The 18,123-nt window shown below is 40.8% G+C and overlaps 2 protein-coding genes across 3 annotated transcripts in view; one reads left to right on the top strand and one right to left on the bottom strand.

The window, feature by feature from the left end:
* The window catches only part of sec23b (SEC23 homolog B, coat complex II component), a 19,626-nt gene extending 11,229 nt beyond the window's left edge, over positions 1–8,397 (bottom strand). The window contains exons 1-6 of the mRNA XM_010779137.1: positions 8,251–8,397; positions 6,211–6,438; positions 5,355–5,412; positions 5,119–5,220; positions 4,839–4,863; positions 927–1,117 (exon numbers count right to left, since the gene is read on the bottom strand). Of these exons, the coding sequence (XP_010777439.1) occupies positions 927–1,117; positions 4,839–4,863; positions 5,119–5,220; positions 5,355–5,412; positions 6,211–6,431 (597 nt within the window). The 5' untranslated portion in view covers positions 6,432–6,438; positions 8,251–8,397. The remainder of the gene's footprint in view (positions 1–926; positions 1,118–4,838; positions 4,864–5,118; positions 5,221–5,354; positions 5,413–6,210; positions 6,439–8,250) is intronic.
* Positions 8,398–9,893: 1,496 nt separating this feature from the next.
* ccdc85al (coiled-coil domain containing 85A, like) overlaps positions 9,894–18,123 on the top strand; it is a 33,591-nt gene continuing 25,361 nt past the window's right edge. For both annotated transcript variants that reach the window (XM_010779091.1, XM_010779090.1), the window contains exons 1-2: positions 9,894–10,578; positions 12,151–13,255. In XM_010779091.1, coding sequence (XP_010777393.1) covers positions 10,333–10,578; positions 12,151–13,255 — 1,351 coding nt within the window. In that variant the 5' untranslated portion in view covers positions 9,894–10,332. The remainder of the gene's footprint in view (positions 10,579–12,150; positions 13,256–18,123) is intronic.

Here is an 18,123-nt window from a genome sequence, read left to right as displayed (position 1 = left end):
CCGCTGCAGCATGTCTGTTAGGCCCCGCCCCCGCACACAGAGACACAGGGAGATCGCTCTTCTGGAGTTTAGAGAGCGGAAATAATGATATTGCAAGTTAGAAACGTAAGATGCATTTTGACAGACAAGACGGACACTTGGGGGAAAATATGCTGCATTTTGAATGTCCGGTAGTCCACCATTAACACCTTAGTCCCGTCTCGTCAACGAAAACTAAATATACATTTCGTCATAGTTTTCGTTATCAAGAATCTATTTTTAGCTCGTCATCATCTTGTCTTAGTCATGTAAAAAAGGTCGTTGACGAACATTTTTCATCATAGTTTTCGTTGATGAAATTAACACTGAAACCGACCCGGTGATTAAAGGTAAAAACACTGAATAAAGTATTTTCATGTGTTTCTCCAGGGCAGTTTGGCGCTGCTAACCGAGCTAGCTCAGCTTGTTGCTCTGATAACTTATGATCCAGACGTCCGTGACTAAAATCCTTCATCCGGTTGAATATAGTTAGAAAAATACCAATTGTATAGCATTACAGTTCAAGAAAGGATGGTTTGCGGGGAAAAAAACGGTCTTTTCTTCAATTCCTGTATGTTTTCATATCGTAATATATATCGCAGGGGAAAGAAAATCGCAATGTCAGTTTTTTCCAATATCGTGCAGCCCTAGCGTGAATTGTCCCCAACAAATCCGGCAGTCGACATCACTTGTTAGGAACCGCCTTTTTTAAATCCACCACTGGGGGGTATTTAATCTCTTCAGCTTGTGTTAACAACCAATAACACATCCAGAAAACCATTGACTTCCAGACCAGGGAACAGGAAGTGATAACATTACCAGTTTCACAGTTTTAGCACTCATCCCTGCACCACTCTCTAGTACAGTCAGTCAGATGGTCTTGAATTGAACACAAATACTCCTCTCACCTGTAGAGTCCGCTGCTCGAAGATCCTTCTGGTCTCCTGGAGTTTGGAGAACCCCCCCGCCTCTGCGCCGGGTTTAGAGTCGAAGCGGTTGACCCTCTCTGAGACCACAGCTCCCAGTTTGAGCAGAGCGCTGTGGTCCACGTTCTCGTTCAGGCTGGAGGCCCTCGGTAAGGACAGCTTCACCGTCTGATCTGAAGACAGGAGACAGGAGGGTTAACAGGGACCAAGGACAAGACAGGGAAGAAATCAATCCCAGTGTAACTCGGTGATATCGACGATTGGTTTTGACCATCTTTTGAAATGGTGTAGGTAATATTATACTCAAGAAAACAGCTGAGATTTGGGAACATTAGGAGCTTTTCATGTCTTTAAAAGTGACAACAAACTCCACTTAAATGGAGAAGTGAGGGGTAAAACAGAACTTTGATCCACGATACTACCCATAGTTTCTCCGAATTAGGTTGTTTAATCACCCGGCTGACTTCAAAAAGCAAAAGACTATTTCCATTTCCTTCTTAGTGAATTAAATGATCTTAATATGCATGTCTTTGTCTGTCCTTGTAACCACAACAACATCACATGGTCCCCTCCCTTTAGGTAATTCATGTGAAGTTATAAAGTTATTCTACCTCAGTGTTATTAAAGTTGATTTCATAAAGCTCAGGTACAGTGGGTATTATCTGTTGTCCATTCTCTGTACAATATAACTACAATACACAGAACGGGCTGCTATAATAATAAAGATTGGCTGAAATGACATCAAAACATTTTGTGAAAATCCTCCACAAAAGTCAAACGGTGCGTCCACACGGTTCCGTCGCGTTGAAGCTTGCCGGTGGGCGTGTCTGGCGCGCTGTAACAACCGGGGTTTTTATGGGACCGGTAGTCACTCACGGTAACGCCCACCCAGCCAGGGATTCGCTGTTGGTTGGCGCCTCCATTTCCTTTTTCCCCTATTTAATTAGACGGAGCAGGAAGGGAAAGGTGTGTGCAGCAAGAGGGATCGGTGGAGCAACACGCTCATCTGTTTAGAGACCAGCAGTTAGGTCGTTTAAAGTCCGTGTTACCGTTGTCTGATCCACCGTCCACCGTCATCATACCCTTCTGTCGCTTCACTTCCCGGNTATCAGCCGTATCTCGCGTTACCTAATGCAACTCCACACTACGGTGCTGTGTACCGGTCCGCCAGATCGTCAAGTATCAGCCGTATCTCGCGTCTCTCCTCCGGTACACAGCACCGTAGTGTGGAGTTGCATTAGGTAACGCGAGATACGGCTGATACTTGCGCATTAGTTTCTGTTATGGATCAGTATCAACAGTCCTGCCAGTAACGTGACTATATTATCAATGCTACTTTAGTTATAGCCTGATATATGATAGCTAACTTTACAATGTTGTGATGTGACGTTAGCTAACACTGTACTAACGCCGCCGGTCACTCTCCAAGATAGCTGCCCAGTTCTCCACTGGTTCTCCTGACACCACAGCTCAATTTCTCTCCGATGGCCATTATTTCTTCTAATCCTTGGCTGCTCCTGGTCTCTTGGACGCCTAGCAGGCTCATAATTATAAGGTTGTGGTCCGTCATATGCATTCGAATATTCATGTTCAACTTCTTCTTGTCGAAACTAGCATTGGGATCCATGTTTATTAATACGTTACACCGGCCGCTCCGCCCCTTGTGTCCCCCGTGTTACGTCACACGCGGGAGGTCACGTGCCGAGGCTTTTTTATGCGGAAGTGAACATTTCTTACAAAAACGACGCCAGATGTCACTGTGGTGTATATTTCTGTATATTATTTTTTTAAATCTAGTGTATTCATCATTTTCCTAAACATTTATTCACAGGTGTCTTTAACCTGGAAGTTGCTCTTTAACAGGTTAAGGATAATTATACAGTAATGGTCCATATTGATTTTTGTTGTTGTTGTTGTTGTACTCTCTTTTACAAGAAAGCCCAGTCTATAACTGCCGAACACAGGAACTTGGTACAGTACCTTCTCCCAGACACAAATACTCAAACAAAATAGTTTACTTCATCAGCATTGGTATTACCAATGCTTACTATTTATTTGATACCAATTTGGTAATACAAATAACAAGGTTTGGGTTCGTTCTTCAGATATGACTGTGACGTTAACGTGTAAACTCAATAATCAAATCAAATCAAAGTTTATTTATAAAGCACATTTAAAAGCGATTTTTGGTCGGGCCAAAGTGCTGTACATGTAATAAATACTACAATCACATAAAAACACATTACTACAATCATAATAAAAGACAATAAATTACAACAGATATATAAAAAACACAGGGAAAAGTCAGGAGCCGTGCTCCGCTCTGACTAAAAGGCCAGGGAGAAGAAGTGTGTTTTAAGAGTACATGTAGATTAAAAAAACCCTAGGGTCCTGGCCGACCTCACATGGAGGGGCAGAGGGTTCCAGAGCCTAGGGCAGGGGTGGGCAATTATTTTTTACAAGGGGCCACTTCAGAGACTCGAGCTGTGTTGGGGGGCCGAATCAAAATAAGTTGAACTTCATTTTTCACAATATACATTTTCTCCCATTATAGAATGCAGTACACAGTATATTACATATTTGTATGAGCTGTTACTGGTAATGAAAAGAATAAGAATGTTCCCTTACAATAAATATATGAAATTATGGAGTGGGCCAAATAGGAAAATACTTCATCACTGAGAATGTCTGTTCACATAAGTAGTAGGGGTGTAACGGTTCACAAATATTTCGGTTCGGTACGTACCTCGGTTTTTAGGTCACGGTTCGGTTCGGTACGTTTTCGGTACAGCAGAACAAATTATCACAAAACATAAAATACGTTTTTTTTTTTTTTATTATTATTAAACTGTGAATAATGTATTCACTCAAATAAATACAAAATATAATAAAATAAACATTAAGGTGCAGCATTTCGATGAACTGAAATAATCTGTATTTGAACTTTACTAGTAGGCTACTCACAAAACATAAACTATTAGTTTTGGGGTTTTAATTATTATTAAACTGTGAATATTCACTCAAATAAATACAAAATATAATACAATAAACATTAAGGTGCAGCATTTCGCTGAACTGAAATAATCTGTATTTGAACTGTACTGTAATAGTACCTAAGCAACCAGTTTGACATTATGACTTGCTTGTCATTGTATTTTCATGTTTTTTTAAAGAAAAATTAACTTGTTCACATTATTTGCCGAAAGGGCAGATCTGCTGGCACTAACAATGTCTCCTGCTGTGGAGAATACCCTCTCGCTAGGGACAGAGGTAGCAGATACAGCCAGGTAGCGCTTTGCTAACATGGCAACATAAGGATATTTGGCGTTTGTAATAGCTTTGGCTTGGTCTTAACTTTTTGCGAGTGGTGGAGGCTTAAATGCTAGCGGGAGTTGGATATGCACTTCAGTCTTTTTTCTTTTGGTACCGGTGATATTTACGTTCGGGTGATGCCTTTTCAAATGAGTGTGCAAGTTTGATGTATTGCCAGCCGCGTAACCANGTGTGCCTTGGCAGTCTCAATAGCAACTCCACCTCCTTTCTTATGCATTCTTTCCTGACTCATAAAACTGAAGTTGGGAGGTGTTGATTGGATAAGAACAGCTGCACTGTTATTTTGTTCAATCCAAGTTTCTGTTAAAAATATAAAATCGAGATTGTGCTTAGTGATAAAATCATTGATTAAAAACGTTTTCCTGGCAAAGACCTGACATTTAATAAAGCTAGTGTACGTTTGTTGAATACACCATCAGTCCAATTTTTTGTGGCAAGCTGTGGCTGACATGGAATCACTGCTAAATTTGATAAACTCACAAAGTTTGAGCGCTTCCTGTTTCTAAGCTGATTCACCGCTCTCAATCTATTACCTATCAACACAGATATCAGCAAAGCTACTGGCAGGCAGGGCCCCCGGCATGTCCTGGAAAGAGTTGAGAGTGCCATATGCCCTTGAGCCTGGACCCAGCACATATCAGTAAGAGTTTGCTGCGTTTTGTACACACGCATCCTTATCAGGCTTCGGTGACCGCAGATGGTGTCTTGAAGGGGGGGGGGGTGGTTGACATAAAAGAAAACTCTTCACGTAGAGAGGCCAATATCAGAAATTGTTATTATTCCCCTTGGCACGGAACACCTGGAGAACACACAATCTGCATGCATGGGTCAGAGTGCAGACATGTGTAATATTTACCTGCACTATGTACTCGATGGTAGAGAACTGTGGCATGAGTTCAGCCGGCTGGTTCACGTCTGATATTCCTGCATAAGAGGGAGGGAACTGCGGGGACAAAGACAGAACCACATGAATAAAAGGAATGCAGCTAGTCCACATTACTCTATGTTACTATGTTACGCAGAGTTATGGAAACAATTGTTATCTAATTAAAGTAGGCTGTGGACGTCAGCACTTACTGGGTTCCTTTGAAAGCAGAAGTTGCACGCCCATATTTTGGCTCTGAAGTCAACTTGGCTGTGAAGGAGAGAACAAAACAGTTTAGGGCTTGCATCCAATTGGAAGGAGTGCAGCTGTGAATGATATTAAGTAAATAGTGAAGGTGTATTTGCAGTACCACGCCTAGAATTTGTAACACGTCAGCATTTGGAAACGCTGATGTGGTAAAATATATTCAAAGTTTCAAACACCTAATTCATATCCCTGCAACCCATTTTCTTTTACTTAAGGAATACTACAATGAAAAAAACATAGTGTTCACTAGGCTAAGGCTACGATTGAAGATTGTTTTCATTATCCAATACTTGGCCCAACATTCTTATAGATTAAATTATTTATTTATTTTATTCCCAAGGTGTGCTTGGCTTGGTCTATGTATTGTCAGAAAATGAAAAAGAAAAATCCATTCCCAAATACTACTAATCCAAATTCATGTTTTTCAATGTTTTGTTTTATAAGTCCAAAACCAAAACATTTTCAGGTTAATAAAAAATGTTGGAAAATGAAAATAGCAGTCTCTGATTTTGCAAGAAATATTACAATTATTATTATTTTCTGTTGATCAATAATAAATGAATGTACTTATAGTTACAGAGCTACAAAAGGCAGTGGCACAGTAGGTTAAATACCATTTTCATGCATTAAAGAAAGCTACATCTACAAATTAAAGGTTGATAATCATAAAGAATTAAATAGAATATAAACTATCTTTATTATACACAATGCGGTTTGTATAAAGACCGTTCTTTATGCTTGGCAGCAGAAACAAACATTGAAAAAGTTCCCATCTGTTGCAATGTTTTCCATTTCACTCACCATAGGGGGTTGAGCACGGCCTTGCAGTTGGCCCGGCTGCACAGCACCGGCTCATACTGGACCGGCGGTAAATCGGGCCTCTCCTTTAGCGGTGTGAAGAGGCAGGAGACGGGCACCACGAGCCTGGTGGCCTCCAGGCGGCTGGAGGGCCACAGGTTCCAGCTGAATCTCACCCCATCCCTGTCCTCGTTCTGTTGGATGAACTCCTGGTAGGTCGCCATCGCAGAGCTTCAGTAGGGAAAGAGCCCAATAGATCTTAGTCAGGTGTAAGTCCAATAGAGAAACTCTCAGTAGTCCCAGTGACACTTGTTTTGAGTGTCTGCAGTGTGTGAGCAGCTCTTTACAGGTGATCTTTCTGCTAGTCTAACCTCTTGCTACAGTGAGCCACTCTTTATACAGGTGCTCCTTTCACTCCCATGCTAAAATAAGATGGAGATTCAAGATAGCATGACGCAGAAGTGTAACGTGTGACATCAGCAAACTTGACAAACGTGTTTTTTCGTAAGATGGAAAATAGCGCAGAGGAATCTCAAAGATATTTTTAGGCTACATATTTGTTGGCGTGTGTCAGTGAAATATCGATGACGCCTTTAGAGAAGCGTCACCAAGAAGCTGCTGTAGTGACTGTCGACTCGCCCTCTTTCTCACTGTCGCCAGAGGAACTTTGTGTTCCCTGGGCAAAACAAGAGCATTTCAGCTAGCTTTTAAGGGGCAAAACAAAAGGTCCAATCTTTTAAGTCTCTCAAGAACTCTTAAGACTTCAGAACATATAATATGATGTATATTTCTAAAGGTTACACAACTGTGTACTAGGCAAGGCTGCAAAGTGAATGCAGATATGCTTTTCAAATTGTATATCGTTTTTTGTAAATGAATTTTTCTTGTTTACCTTTTTTTGATTTTAGAAATATTTTTACATAATAATTCTCCTTATTTCTTCTAAGTGTGTTTGCAACATTTTACCTTAAAGCTACTATATTATATGTGAAAACCTACTTGGCAATAAACCACATTCTGATTCTAAAATATTTCTAAAAGGATCTATTGAACCAACAATTATCTCCCCATTGTTAATTCTATAGATTTCCAATGTGACATCTTCAAAGCATTTGTTTTGTCTAATCAACAGTCCAACGACAGATAACATTGAATGTACTACCACACAAGACGGAACTGGGACACTTTGCAGTTTTCCCTTGATAAAGATTTGGCAATCTAACTTGATAATCTCTTTTACGTAATCAACTCGTCACACCAGATTATATAATGTTACATTAAGGCATTGCAGGTCACAGTTGTCTGACCTAAAATAAGAGACGAGTCACATTAGCTTTAAAGACCATTGCCATAAATGCATCCACAGTGTTTTGCATTAGCCCTGTAATATAATAATCAAGGACAAAAATGTACTGTTTCAACTTCTCCATTTGAGAGTTTTGATGTTCATTTTAGACTTATGGTCAGAAAAAGACCCTCAACATATCACAATATAATCATAATAGATCATCAACAACTACTGTCAGTTTCCCTGTATTCAATGTTTTTCTTAGAGAATGTGAGCTTTGCCCTGCCATATCTGTTGCACGTTGACGTTGTCAGGGGGTATTTGGCAATTTGTCATTACACTTTCTAGGGATAGGTAGAGGCAAACCTTGACATTTCATTACATCTTAGAAATGATTGATATTTTTGTAACGTATTTTTATTTTTTTAAATAGTAATTGCCTTTAATGCAATAACATAGGCTACAGGCCACGTATAATCACAAATGAGGTTGGTCTCTTTCGTGTAGAATATCCACTCTTACGCTGTTTCTGACATCATTTATAGTATTGTAACCGTGGTGTTATCGAAACCACATGAATATAACGGTACCCTTTAATGTCTTACATTATTACGTTGCTCTGTAAGTCAAACAAGCTAACGTTTCGCTGCTTGGGCTAGCTAACAGAATGTAGCATTAGCCCACTTCCTGTCCCTTCATGAATGGCAGCCGAAACGGGTGGCCTACTTTCGAGCAAATTTAAGTAAAAAACGTACCTTTTATGTTAGGTTGGCCTCAGGTCTAGACACGAGCAAAGCAAACAGGTTTTTTTGGTGAAAATTACAGCATTTGGAGATAAAAGCAGACGGGTGTAAATGACAGAAAGACGATGGTGAGGGGATCACTCCCTGTCAGCCGGCTCCTGCTGCACTTTACTAGAATGACGTGTTACTCCAAATTCAGGCTATTCCTATTGGCTGTTCTCTCCGTGACGTGAATAGGGCGTGCTCTGCGTGCGCATGGGAAGAGGGGAATTGTGGGAAATTGAGTTTAAAGTATTCGCTAACGGAAACGATGCAAGGAGCTTGTTGAAGTTATCATTGTTGATAAAGCGTGATTAGACCATTGTGATCGTTTTTTTGCTTTTTGCTATCTCGCGTCTTGGTTACGTGTAGGCTACTAGATAGGTGATTAATCCCAAACGACCACAAGGCTACAGATTGAAGTTAATTATTCACTGTGTGAATGTCTTCACATAGGTGGACCTACTATCTTGTATCCTTTTTTAGCTGCATAATTTATATTGTCTATTTCTAATCTGTAGGCCCTAAGAAGAGAATGTCATACTCATACGTTTTACTCTAACGCAATAATTTGAATGTTACTGAAATAGAACATAAAGAAACTTTACTACAACTAATTTTCTTTTTCTTTTACAAGAGGCTTCATGCTAAACCCTTCTTTAGTGTATGGTTTGATTAAGTGGCATACTTAATAATAAAGCTTCACTGCACATAACTCTGCACAACTCATTCATTAATCGATATCATCATCTTAAAAAATATGATACGCTTTGTGATTTGCACTTGTTGCTTAACAAAAGTAAACACCCAGTAGCCTACTTTGACAAACTCACATATAATTCTTTCACACAGTTGAGGCACGTTTAAATCTTTCACTAAACAGGGGTTGTATCACTACTCCTATCAGCCTTAACAATTATTGCTCACCCTTGCTCCCAGTAATAACATCCCTTCAGAAAAAATTAGCAAATGGTAACCTACACATACACACTGCTGTGTGTTGTTAGCATAATTACTGTGTGTATATATCTGAAGGCCAAAGCCTTGTTGCTCCCATTAACAGCTGTCCATGGTGCTGGAATAACTGCTGGAAACTGATGGTCGTGCGTCGTTCAAGGCTTGGCTCACTAACTGGGACTTTGGTGTGTGTGCACCAAAACCACTTTTAAAGAGAATATCTTGCCTATTATATATTTATGGCAAAATCCATCGTTTGAACTTTAAAAACTATAAAACATTGTAACACTGTTAGACAACAACTGAAATGTACTTTATCCTACAATCTGGGAATGGGTATTAGTTTATAAAAGAAAAACACAAAAAAGAAATATGCTATGAAATTAAAGTTAAAGTCTGCACCTACGTTTTTAAAGTCTTGGTTTATACTATAAGTGTTTCCCTGGTCAACACATTACAACAATACTGCATTTTCCCACTTGCACTTAAAACAGCCTACAGAGTGAAAGTGAACTCAGCATTTCGCACAGCTTGTTTAGACTGTCTGTGAACATTAAGTGGCGCTGTAACCAAGCTGTACTTTTGGTGGAGCATAAACCCCTGGAGGGAGAGAGCTAGAGAGGGAGTGAGAAGGGGGAGAGCTCTTCCCTCTCTTCTTTTTCTCTGTATGTTTCGTGCACAGCAGACTCTCCCCTCTCTCCCTCCCAGTGTGCTGGACCTACAGGCGGCAGGTGTGTGCATCCACTGTCCGCGGAAGCTTTTCTCACTTATTTGGGACCGATGTTGGATACAAAACCGAGACGATAACTCACACTGTAAGCACTGTAGCACTGTAATGTGGCTGTGAGGATGTTGCAGTGATAGACAGTACAGCAGCTTTCCCACTGTATCGCGCTCAGCCGGCATCGTCAGCTGTTGCTCTAGCCGAGAGTGGAAGTGTCGCGAGCGAACTGAACAAAAAAGGCCAAACTATGCGACTGACTTTCTGCCGGTAACCGTTTTACATCTCAAGTCGACCAGGGAGCGGATGCGAGCAGAGGTTGCCAAGGAGCCTCGGACTATTTTCTGCTCTTTGTCGGTGCCGGAGGAGCCGTGCCAATGGAGAAAGCAACTCCGCCGCCCCAGCCTCAGCTCCAGCTGTCGATAGCGAAGACGGAAAGTCCGGCGGAGGACGTCTCCGGCCTGACCGACGAGGAGCTGCTCAAGTGGGGCAAGGAGGATCTGGTGCGGCGGCTGAGGCGGTCCGAGGCCGACAAGATGAGCGTGATTCTGGACCACGGGAATCTCATCCGAGAGGTCAATCGCAGCCTCCAGCTGCACTTGAACGAGATCAGGGGGCTGAAGGTGAGGAGGGGGCGCGCATCGGTGAAAGATGAGATCATAGGTTTTGGAGCACACATGAGAGCGCGCATGGCAGGACGGATGCTTTGCTTTTTAGTGAACATGGTGTGAGAATAGATGGTATTATTGAAGTTCATCGTGCCATTGTGCAGGCCTCCATGAAAGTGTGATGTGGGTGAATGAACACTCTGCGTGCACACATACTTTATGGTATGCTTAAGGAGAGTCTATAGATTATATTTAACTTCCTGGAAATACATGAATATCAAAAACAGTTAAATTAACAAAGAAAGGGAAATTATTTACAAAATGTAGGCTATCTCTAAACTAAAGAGAGCTTGACTATATGGCCAAAAATACTATTAAAATGACATCTCAATAACGATACATCACAATTATATTTTTCTAGTATTTCAATAAATAAACCATCTATATGAAACAACCACAGTAAAGCATATTTTTGTATGAATTAAATACTTAAAAATCTCAGTATTTCGTCATTTTGGGAACTTAAGTGCAAAATAAACTGTTTTATGTGAAATCATATTGAAAAAAACAAAATGTATCAAAATGTAATATAACAAATATTTTTACAATTGAGTTTTTTAATAATTTGAACTTTGCATATAACCACATCACACAGCCTTACCCTCAGCTTATAGAACAACAAAGCAAGTTAAAGTGCTGAAAAGGCCATTGAAATAGAAGTCCATCCTTCTTATGCTCAAGTGAAGATCACGTCTCTCTGTTCATATGCCAATGCTCAAATCTGGAGTCCAGATTTCTTTCTGTCTGAGCTACACACACCTCACATTCCCAGACAATCCCTGCATGTAAATCTACAGCATGTGCACTTAAATTTGCCTTTAGAACAACGTGGCATTTGCTTCCAAAGTCTATGCAAGCATTCTCCTTTTCCATAACCTTTGTACTGCCTTCATATTCCGCACTGCTAATAAGAGGGTTGTGGAACAGTGTCCACAATATTTGCAGTTAAAGCTGAGACCCAGCCTGAAGTAGCCTCAGATGAAACACATGGGGATCATTTGCCTTTCTTTCAGAGACCTCGTCACCTCTCCACCCTTCCACGCTGCTTAATTACACAGGAAAGAGCTGGAGGGTGTGAGAGGGAGGGAGCGGGAGAGCAAGGGTATAAAGAAGGAGCTCTCGGGGAGGTGAAGGGGAGATGTTTAAGTAAACGTTGCTAGGTGTGAAATGTATGGGCTGTGAGATTTCACTGCTTTCAGTTTTATGTAAGGCCCTCTCCAATCTCTTGCAGTCTACATTAAATACTTCACGTTGAATGGCACATAGTGAGGGAGTGCTTTTGAGGGAAAAGATAGAGTGGATTAGGATTTCATTTCATTATGATTGCATACAGCATACTGAAATCTATAAAAGAGCAGTGAAATGGATTGAAATTGGACAATTGTTGTAGCGATTTAGTCAGAGTTAAATTAATAGAAAACAAATTCATTAGTTTTATACCAAATCCAAATCACATTTGGTTTCTATCTGCTCCCTAATGCCAGTTAAACTCATTTGTCCATTGTGCTTTTCTTCCCATTCCCTCAGGATATTAACCAGAAGCTGCAGGAGGACAACCGCGAGCTGCGGGACTTGTGCTGCTTCCTGGATGATGACCGCCAGAAAGGCAAGCGTGTATCAAGGGAGTGGCAGCGCTTAGGACGCTACAGCGCCAGCATCATGCGCAAAGAGGTGTCCCTCTACCTCCAGAAACTCAAGGAGCTGGAGCTTCGGCAGGAGGAGGTCATCCGGGAGAATTTGGAGCTGAAGGAGCTCTGCCTGCTGCTTGACGAGGAGAAGAGGGTGGTAGGTGGAGGAAGTGGCGGTGGCGGTGGCGGAGGAGGAAGCATAGGGGGAGGGAGTGTAGGGATGGGAGGGTGCCGCAACTCCATCGACAGCCAGAGTAGTCTACTGCTGGTGCCCGGGCAGGGGCTCCTGATGAGAGACGTGGGGGACGGGAGCAGCACCTCCAGTGCAGGAAGTGCTGACAGCTCGGATCACCTTCACCACAAGCAGCCTCACCTGGCTCCAGGGGTGGGTGGGGTTGGGAGCGGTGGAGAGAAAGGGAGCCCGGACCTGGTGCACAAACCCAGGTGTAGCAGCATCAGTGGAATAGGAGGCGGGGGAGACAGAGATGTGTCCAGCCCTGAGCACCCTGCAGGACGCCATAGGAGTACCAGCCTGGAGTACCCGTACACCCTGCCCCAGCTCTGTCGCCCCCGCTGCGGCTCCATATCCGTGCCTGACCACAGTCGAGTCATGCGGGGCCTCAGCCCGGAAAAATACGGGCGGAACGTGGGCCGACGCAGTCCGGAGCAGCACCCCAAGCACCACACCTCTGACCTGCTCCTGGGCCAGAGGCAGCACTTCCTGGGTCAGGGGGGCAGCGGGGAGCTCTATCAGAGGCACCACAGGAGCAGCATCAGCAGTTTGGGCTGCGGGAGCCCAGAGCCCAGGCAGGCCCATTTAGGGGCCCCAGAGCACCATGAAAAGGGATGCGTGGTCCAGGGGGGCAGCCCTGAAACTCATAGGCACCAGTATAGTCTGAGCCCCGACCATGTGAAGTTCGGCAGCCCGGTGAGAGACGGGCAGAGGAGGCCGGCTGGAGACGAGCTGTCGCCAAACCATCGGGGCATCTACAATGGCATGAATGGTAGGTGTGTGTGTGTGAGTGCATGGGGTCAATCTATGTCTCAATTTTCAAATGTATTCAGAAACGTTCTCATGCGCACATACCCTTATACACGCAATTTTATTTTTTTAACTGTATCTAGGAGTTTCTCGATTAAAACAATATCCAACGACAAAGTTTGGTTACTTTGTGATGAAGCCTGGATCATGGGAGTTGTTGTCTTCACCAAAAGGTCATTGCAGTTAGCTTCTCTGGGGTTAGGATTCGTTCAGTGTTCATTGTTCGAAAGGTTTGAAAGGGGAGCCGAATTATCCACAGCGTTCTCCTCCTTTCCATAACAAACAGAGCACCTTCAAGTACAAAATATATGTTTCCCCGAGTAACACAGGGGCTGTGAGCTAATGGCTAAAATGTAGTTGGCTTGTTTTTATGATTAGATCCAGAAGTCAGATTATGTTTTTAAAATGTAAAGTTGGAAACATTCCAGATCTAAATCATTTATCGTAAAAATGTGGTTTGAAACTAGATAAGATCCAATTTATAACAGATTCTAGCTAAAGTTTGCCAAATTGTATAGGTATAAAGATATTTCTAATTGTGTTCAGCCATTTGAATGCAGAAATGTTACATGTTATACCTTTAAATTCACCAGCTGACATTTTGAATAATCTTATACAGTCAAAGTCTTACATGAACTCACGACACCATCTCTGTAAAAACTGTTAAAAATAAATAAATAAGGAAAATCAACAAAAGTGTTAAAGGCGATTTCAGTCGAACAAATTTATTTTATTGAGAAAACAGAGATACTCTTCCTCGTTCTGACTGTTGCAAAATTTACAGGATTATTGATTTTTTCTGGCGTCTCGAGAGGAATGTGGGTTGGCTCGGTGGATGAGGGAGAAAGTAAAGGGAACAGATTATCTGATTATTTTTAACGTTCTATAAGTTGAACATATTGGACTCAAATGAACCATGTTCAGATATCAGTGTGCGATGTAGCGTTGCAACACACGTGCACCTCTTAAGACGACAAATTACCTCCAAATCTTTCCCGTCTCGCTGATCTGTTCCCAGTGAGATCAGGGAGAGTTAAGGGTGTCAGAGAGGAGGAGGAATATCAAAGTACCAACTTGGCTGCTGTTTAAATACCCCACAGTGGCTGATAATGATTTCTGGAGTCTAGGGGGAAAAAAGTGCTGAGTGGCACAGAGCTGGCAGAAGCTAAAGGACAAATTCCTCAAGGTGAAATATCTGCCTGCCTTGGCAATACGACGCTGAAAATACAAGAGAAACAGTGTACACAGAGCAGAGTGATTCCTGGAAGAAGTTCAATAACCTCTCATGTAGTAAGGCCAATAGTTAGTTATGTGCTATTATGTGCAATTGTTATGGAACAGTGAGTAATTTTTGCTTATTGATTATTATGTCTCCTTGTAAAAAAGACAATTGCAAAGCAAAGACAAATCAATGCGTGCTATCTTTGCTAACATTAGCATGACCTTAAAGGAGCACTCTACATATTTTTCGCATGAAAATCAGTTTTTTTTGAGTATTTATTGTAAAAACGGTTGTATGTCACCTGTAGCTTTGGGGCTGATTTACGGAGTCTGACAAATGATGATGTAATTTTTCTCTCATCTGGGTTTTTTCCCCTTGTTGGTTTGAAGAGTAAAAATACATTTATTGACAGAACTAATCAAACAGAAGTTGTAGAAAATGAAGAAATGTTTTTATTTGCCAGTCTAAAGGACAATTTTGAGCTTCATTATGAGAAATTATTTGTGTTTTTGGACTCAACCCATACTGGAGAACAATTTTACTTTACAGGAACTTGGAAATTTAAGATTTGATCGACCTCTTACTTAAAAACCTGTTTTATGATCTCACACAACAATGGCAGTACCACTCAAGGTGCACACTCCAAATAACAGAGCATCAACCGAAAGTAGTGTCGCCAATGCTATTAGACCATGATTATATGATCGAAACAAAAGATGCAAAAAAAGTTATTTTGGGCATTACAATTTTTTTCAAAATGTTTAGCTTGCAGCTATACAGAGTAACACATATTTATTAACTTAAAACAGCTATCTATCTTTTGTTTTTTCATAAAGGGCCAGAAGTCCTGTTGCAGAAGCATAACTCCTTCGCAGAAAAGAAGGAATAGAATTAGGGTTATGGTACAAAACAGCCATTGCAGCCTTAGAAATTACAGTTTGCGCCGGATTAATGCAAAGACACAACTTTGACTTGGATCATCATTCTGTTTCTATTTTATCTGTGTGCTCTGTAGCTCAATAAGTGATTTGAATCTTGATGTAACCTGAAACCCGTATGATGTCTGCAAAAAGGCCTCACCACGGTAATGCCTTGCAAATCCTTAATTGGAAATTGTTGTGAGTGCACACGGGAAGTCACTGGCCCTCGAGTCTAGTGGTTTGCCCCACTGTAGCATGAGTGTTGTGAACTCCAAGTGAAATGCATGCAACAAATCGCCTTAAACCATGTTCACAAAGACTTAATTGAGAATTTGTGTGAGAAAAGAGTGAGTGTGTGTGTTGCTATGGAGTAATATTGGTGCATCATTATAGTTATCTGTCAGAATGGCTGTTGATCACTATAACGGATGTCCCCACAGGGCCCTTATTCCTCTACTGACCTCACAAGGCCACCAACCTCAACTGTCACAACACAGTATAAAAGTGACAAGGCATACAATATTAGACAAGGTGCACATACTGAATGTATTGCGTCTGAATACAGTGAAGAAAATAAAGAGTATTAATAGAGCAACAAGTCCTCCAACTCATACGACCAAATAGGTCGATTGTTCAGCAGCTTATTACGACCTATAGTCACGTTTTAAAGTTTAGCACCTCTAGTAGTCGTGTAAGAAACAACAATTTGTGGCAATTACAAACGCTCCGGAGGGTCGTGTATTCACAAATAACCCTCTCTGGAAAATCGTAAATTCTTGAATAGTTTGGCCATTAAAATGCTTTTTGATTAGATTTCTAGCGAGAAGTGTAGATATTGTACTTTTAGAATACACGTCCAGTGGATGTGTAGGATCTATAGTTTGATAGATATTACGAAGATTATTTGAGGTCTTGCTAGGAGAACGTGTATGTCTTTGCCCCTATGAAAAGTTAGCGTCAACCCTCACCGGGTGAAAACAGTATTTCCGGTCTCGAAGTTTTCATAATAAAACCGTATTCCCCTCACTGACAAATGATTTCACAGTGATATCTGCCATACTCATCCACTAAAACACATCAGTTTATCCTTGTTAATTACATGACATTAATTGGTTTTCGAACTACCCATAATCCTCAGATATAGTTGAAACTTGGTGATTGGATGTTTTAGCAAAAATGCACGTTGGGATATGGTGTTTATGCGATGTGAAATCCGAAAACATAAAAAATAATAATAATAATACTTTATTCCGAGTGTGCTTGCTTTTCTCTTTGGAAGTCATCACATAACAGCATTGTAAAACACGGTTCGGGTGCATTAAATATTACACATCTGCCGTAGTTCTCTATTTATAGAGCCCTGATTAGAAGACTTCTAGACAAACTGGAAGAAATCCCGCCGAAAACTGAATACGTGACGTGGATCATAAATATATCAGCAATTAAACAACATCTTCAATTTCTCTTCGCACAATACGTCTCTTTGCAGTATCAATAGTAATTTGGCTGACTTTTATATTTGATCCAATTGGTAGATAGGCTGTATTTACACCATAAAGGTGCACAGCTGATAGAAAGGGACTTGTAGTTTTTAAAGATATTACTGATTTTCTTTGAATTAAAGAATGTAAATACTGAGTTGAGAGAATATTCAGGGGTTTTGGGTGATGGGAGTCACATCTATAGAAGCACTCAGAATTTCAATAGCTTACCATTAAATGATGGATATACCTCAGATATTAATGTGTAGAACTACAATATGTGAAATAATATAGCGATATCCTGTAGAATTATGTGAAAACATGAATAAAACTGCACATCTTCAGATGTTATACATACATAAGTGTCCTACACTAATAATACAAAGTCATTATGCCATTGTATGCTGTGTGTTATTTGTAACATCTTCATAAAGTATAATTTATTGTGTTAACACTGTAAACTTGACAGTTTTTTAACCCGCACCACCATTAAAGCACGTTATTGAATTCTCTACAATGAAACAGTTTAGTGCAGGACGTCCAAAGATATTAATAGGAGGATGTGCAAAACAGACAAACTAATAAGGTTTTATTTAAATATTAAAGAATACTGTAAGTTAAGGTCTTCTTTTGAATAAGAACAAAACTTTGGGGGTATCTAGAGATAAATATTAAGGCTGACAAAGTACTTAACGTCTAATATATTGCATAGTTTATTTTGGTACTTGACAATCACTGTAACTAAAGTCTGCTTTAAGGGTTGTATATATTTCACATCATTAATCAGAATCTGCCAAGTAACTAAAATAAATGTAGTGGAGTAAAAATACCATGTTAACCTCTGAACTGTAGTGGAGTAGAATTACAAAGTAACAGTGAATTGCATGTTGTACATGCTGCTGTAACAAAAACATTTTCCAACTTGGGATCAATAAAGTATATCTTATCTTATCTTAAGATGATCGATGGCTACTGCCATATTTGCAAAATTTGCCTCTGAACCTTGACAAGTGCATGTTTCAGGCTTATCAATTAACAACAGGAGGGGTCACAGACATAAGACCAGCTGTTAAATAAAGCTCTTCTGACCTTAGGTGTCATGCGGGTATATTAATTAACACCACTGTGTTTTGTATCCCCTAAACCTCCAGGGTGTACACAGTTTAATACTGGCAACTTCTAATTGTGGGAAATACGAAAACGTCTT

Source organism: Notothenia coriiceps, unplaced genomic scaffold (assembly GCF_000735185.1).
Source record: "Notothenia coriiceps isolate Sejong01 unplaced genomic scaffold, NC01 NC01_scaffold00019799, whole genome shotgun sequence".
NCBI classification, from domain to species: domain Eukaryota; kingdom Metazoa; phylum Chordata; class Actinopteri; order Perciformes; family Nototheniidae; genus Notothenia; species Notothenia coriiceps.
This window is presented reverse-complemented; position numbering and strand designations above follow the sequence as displayed.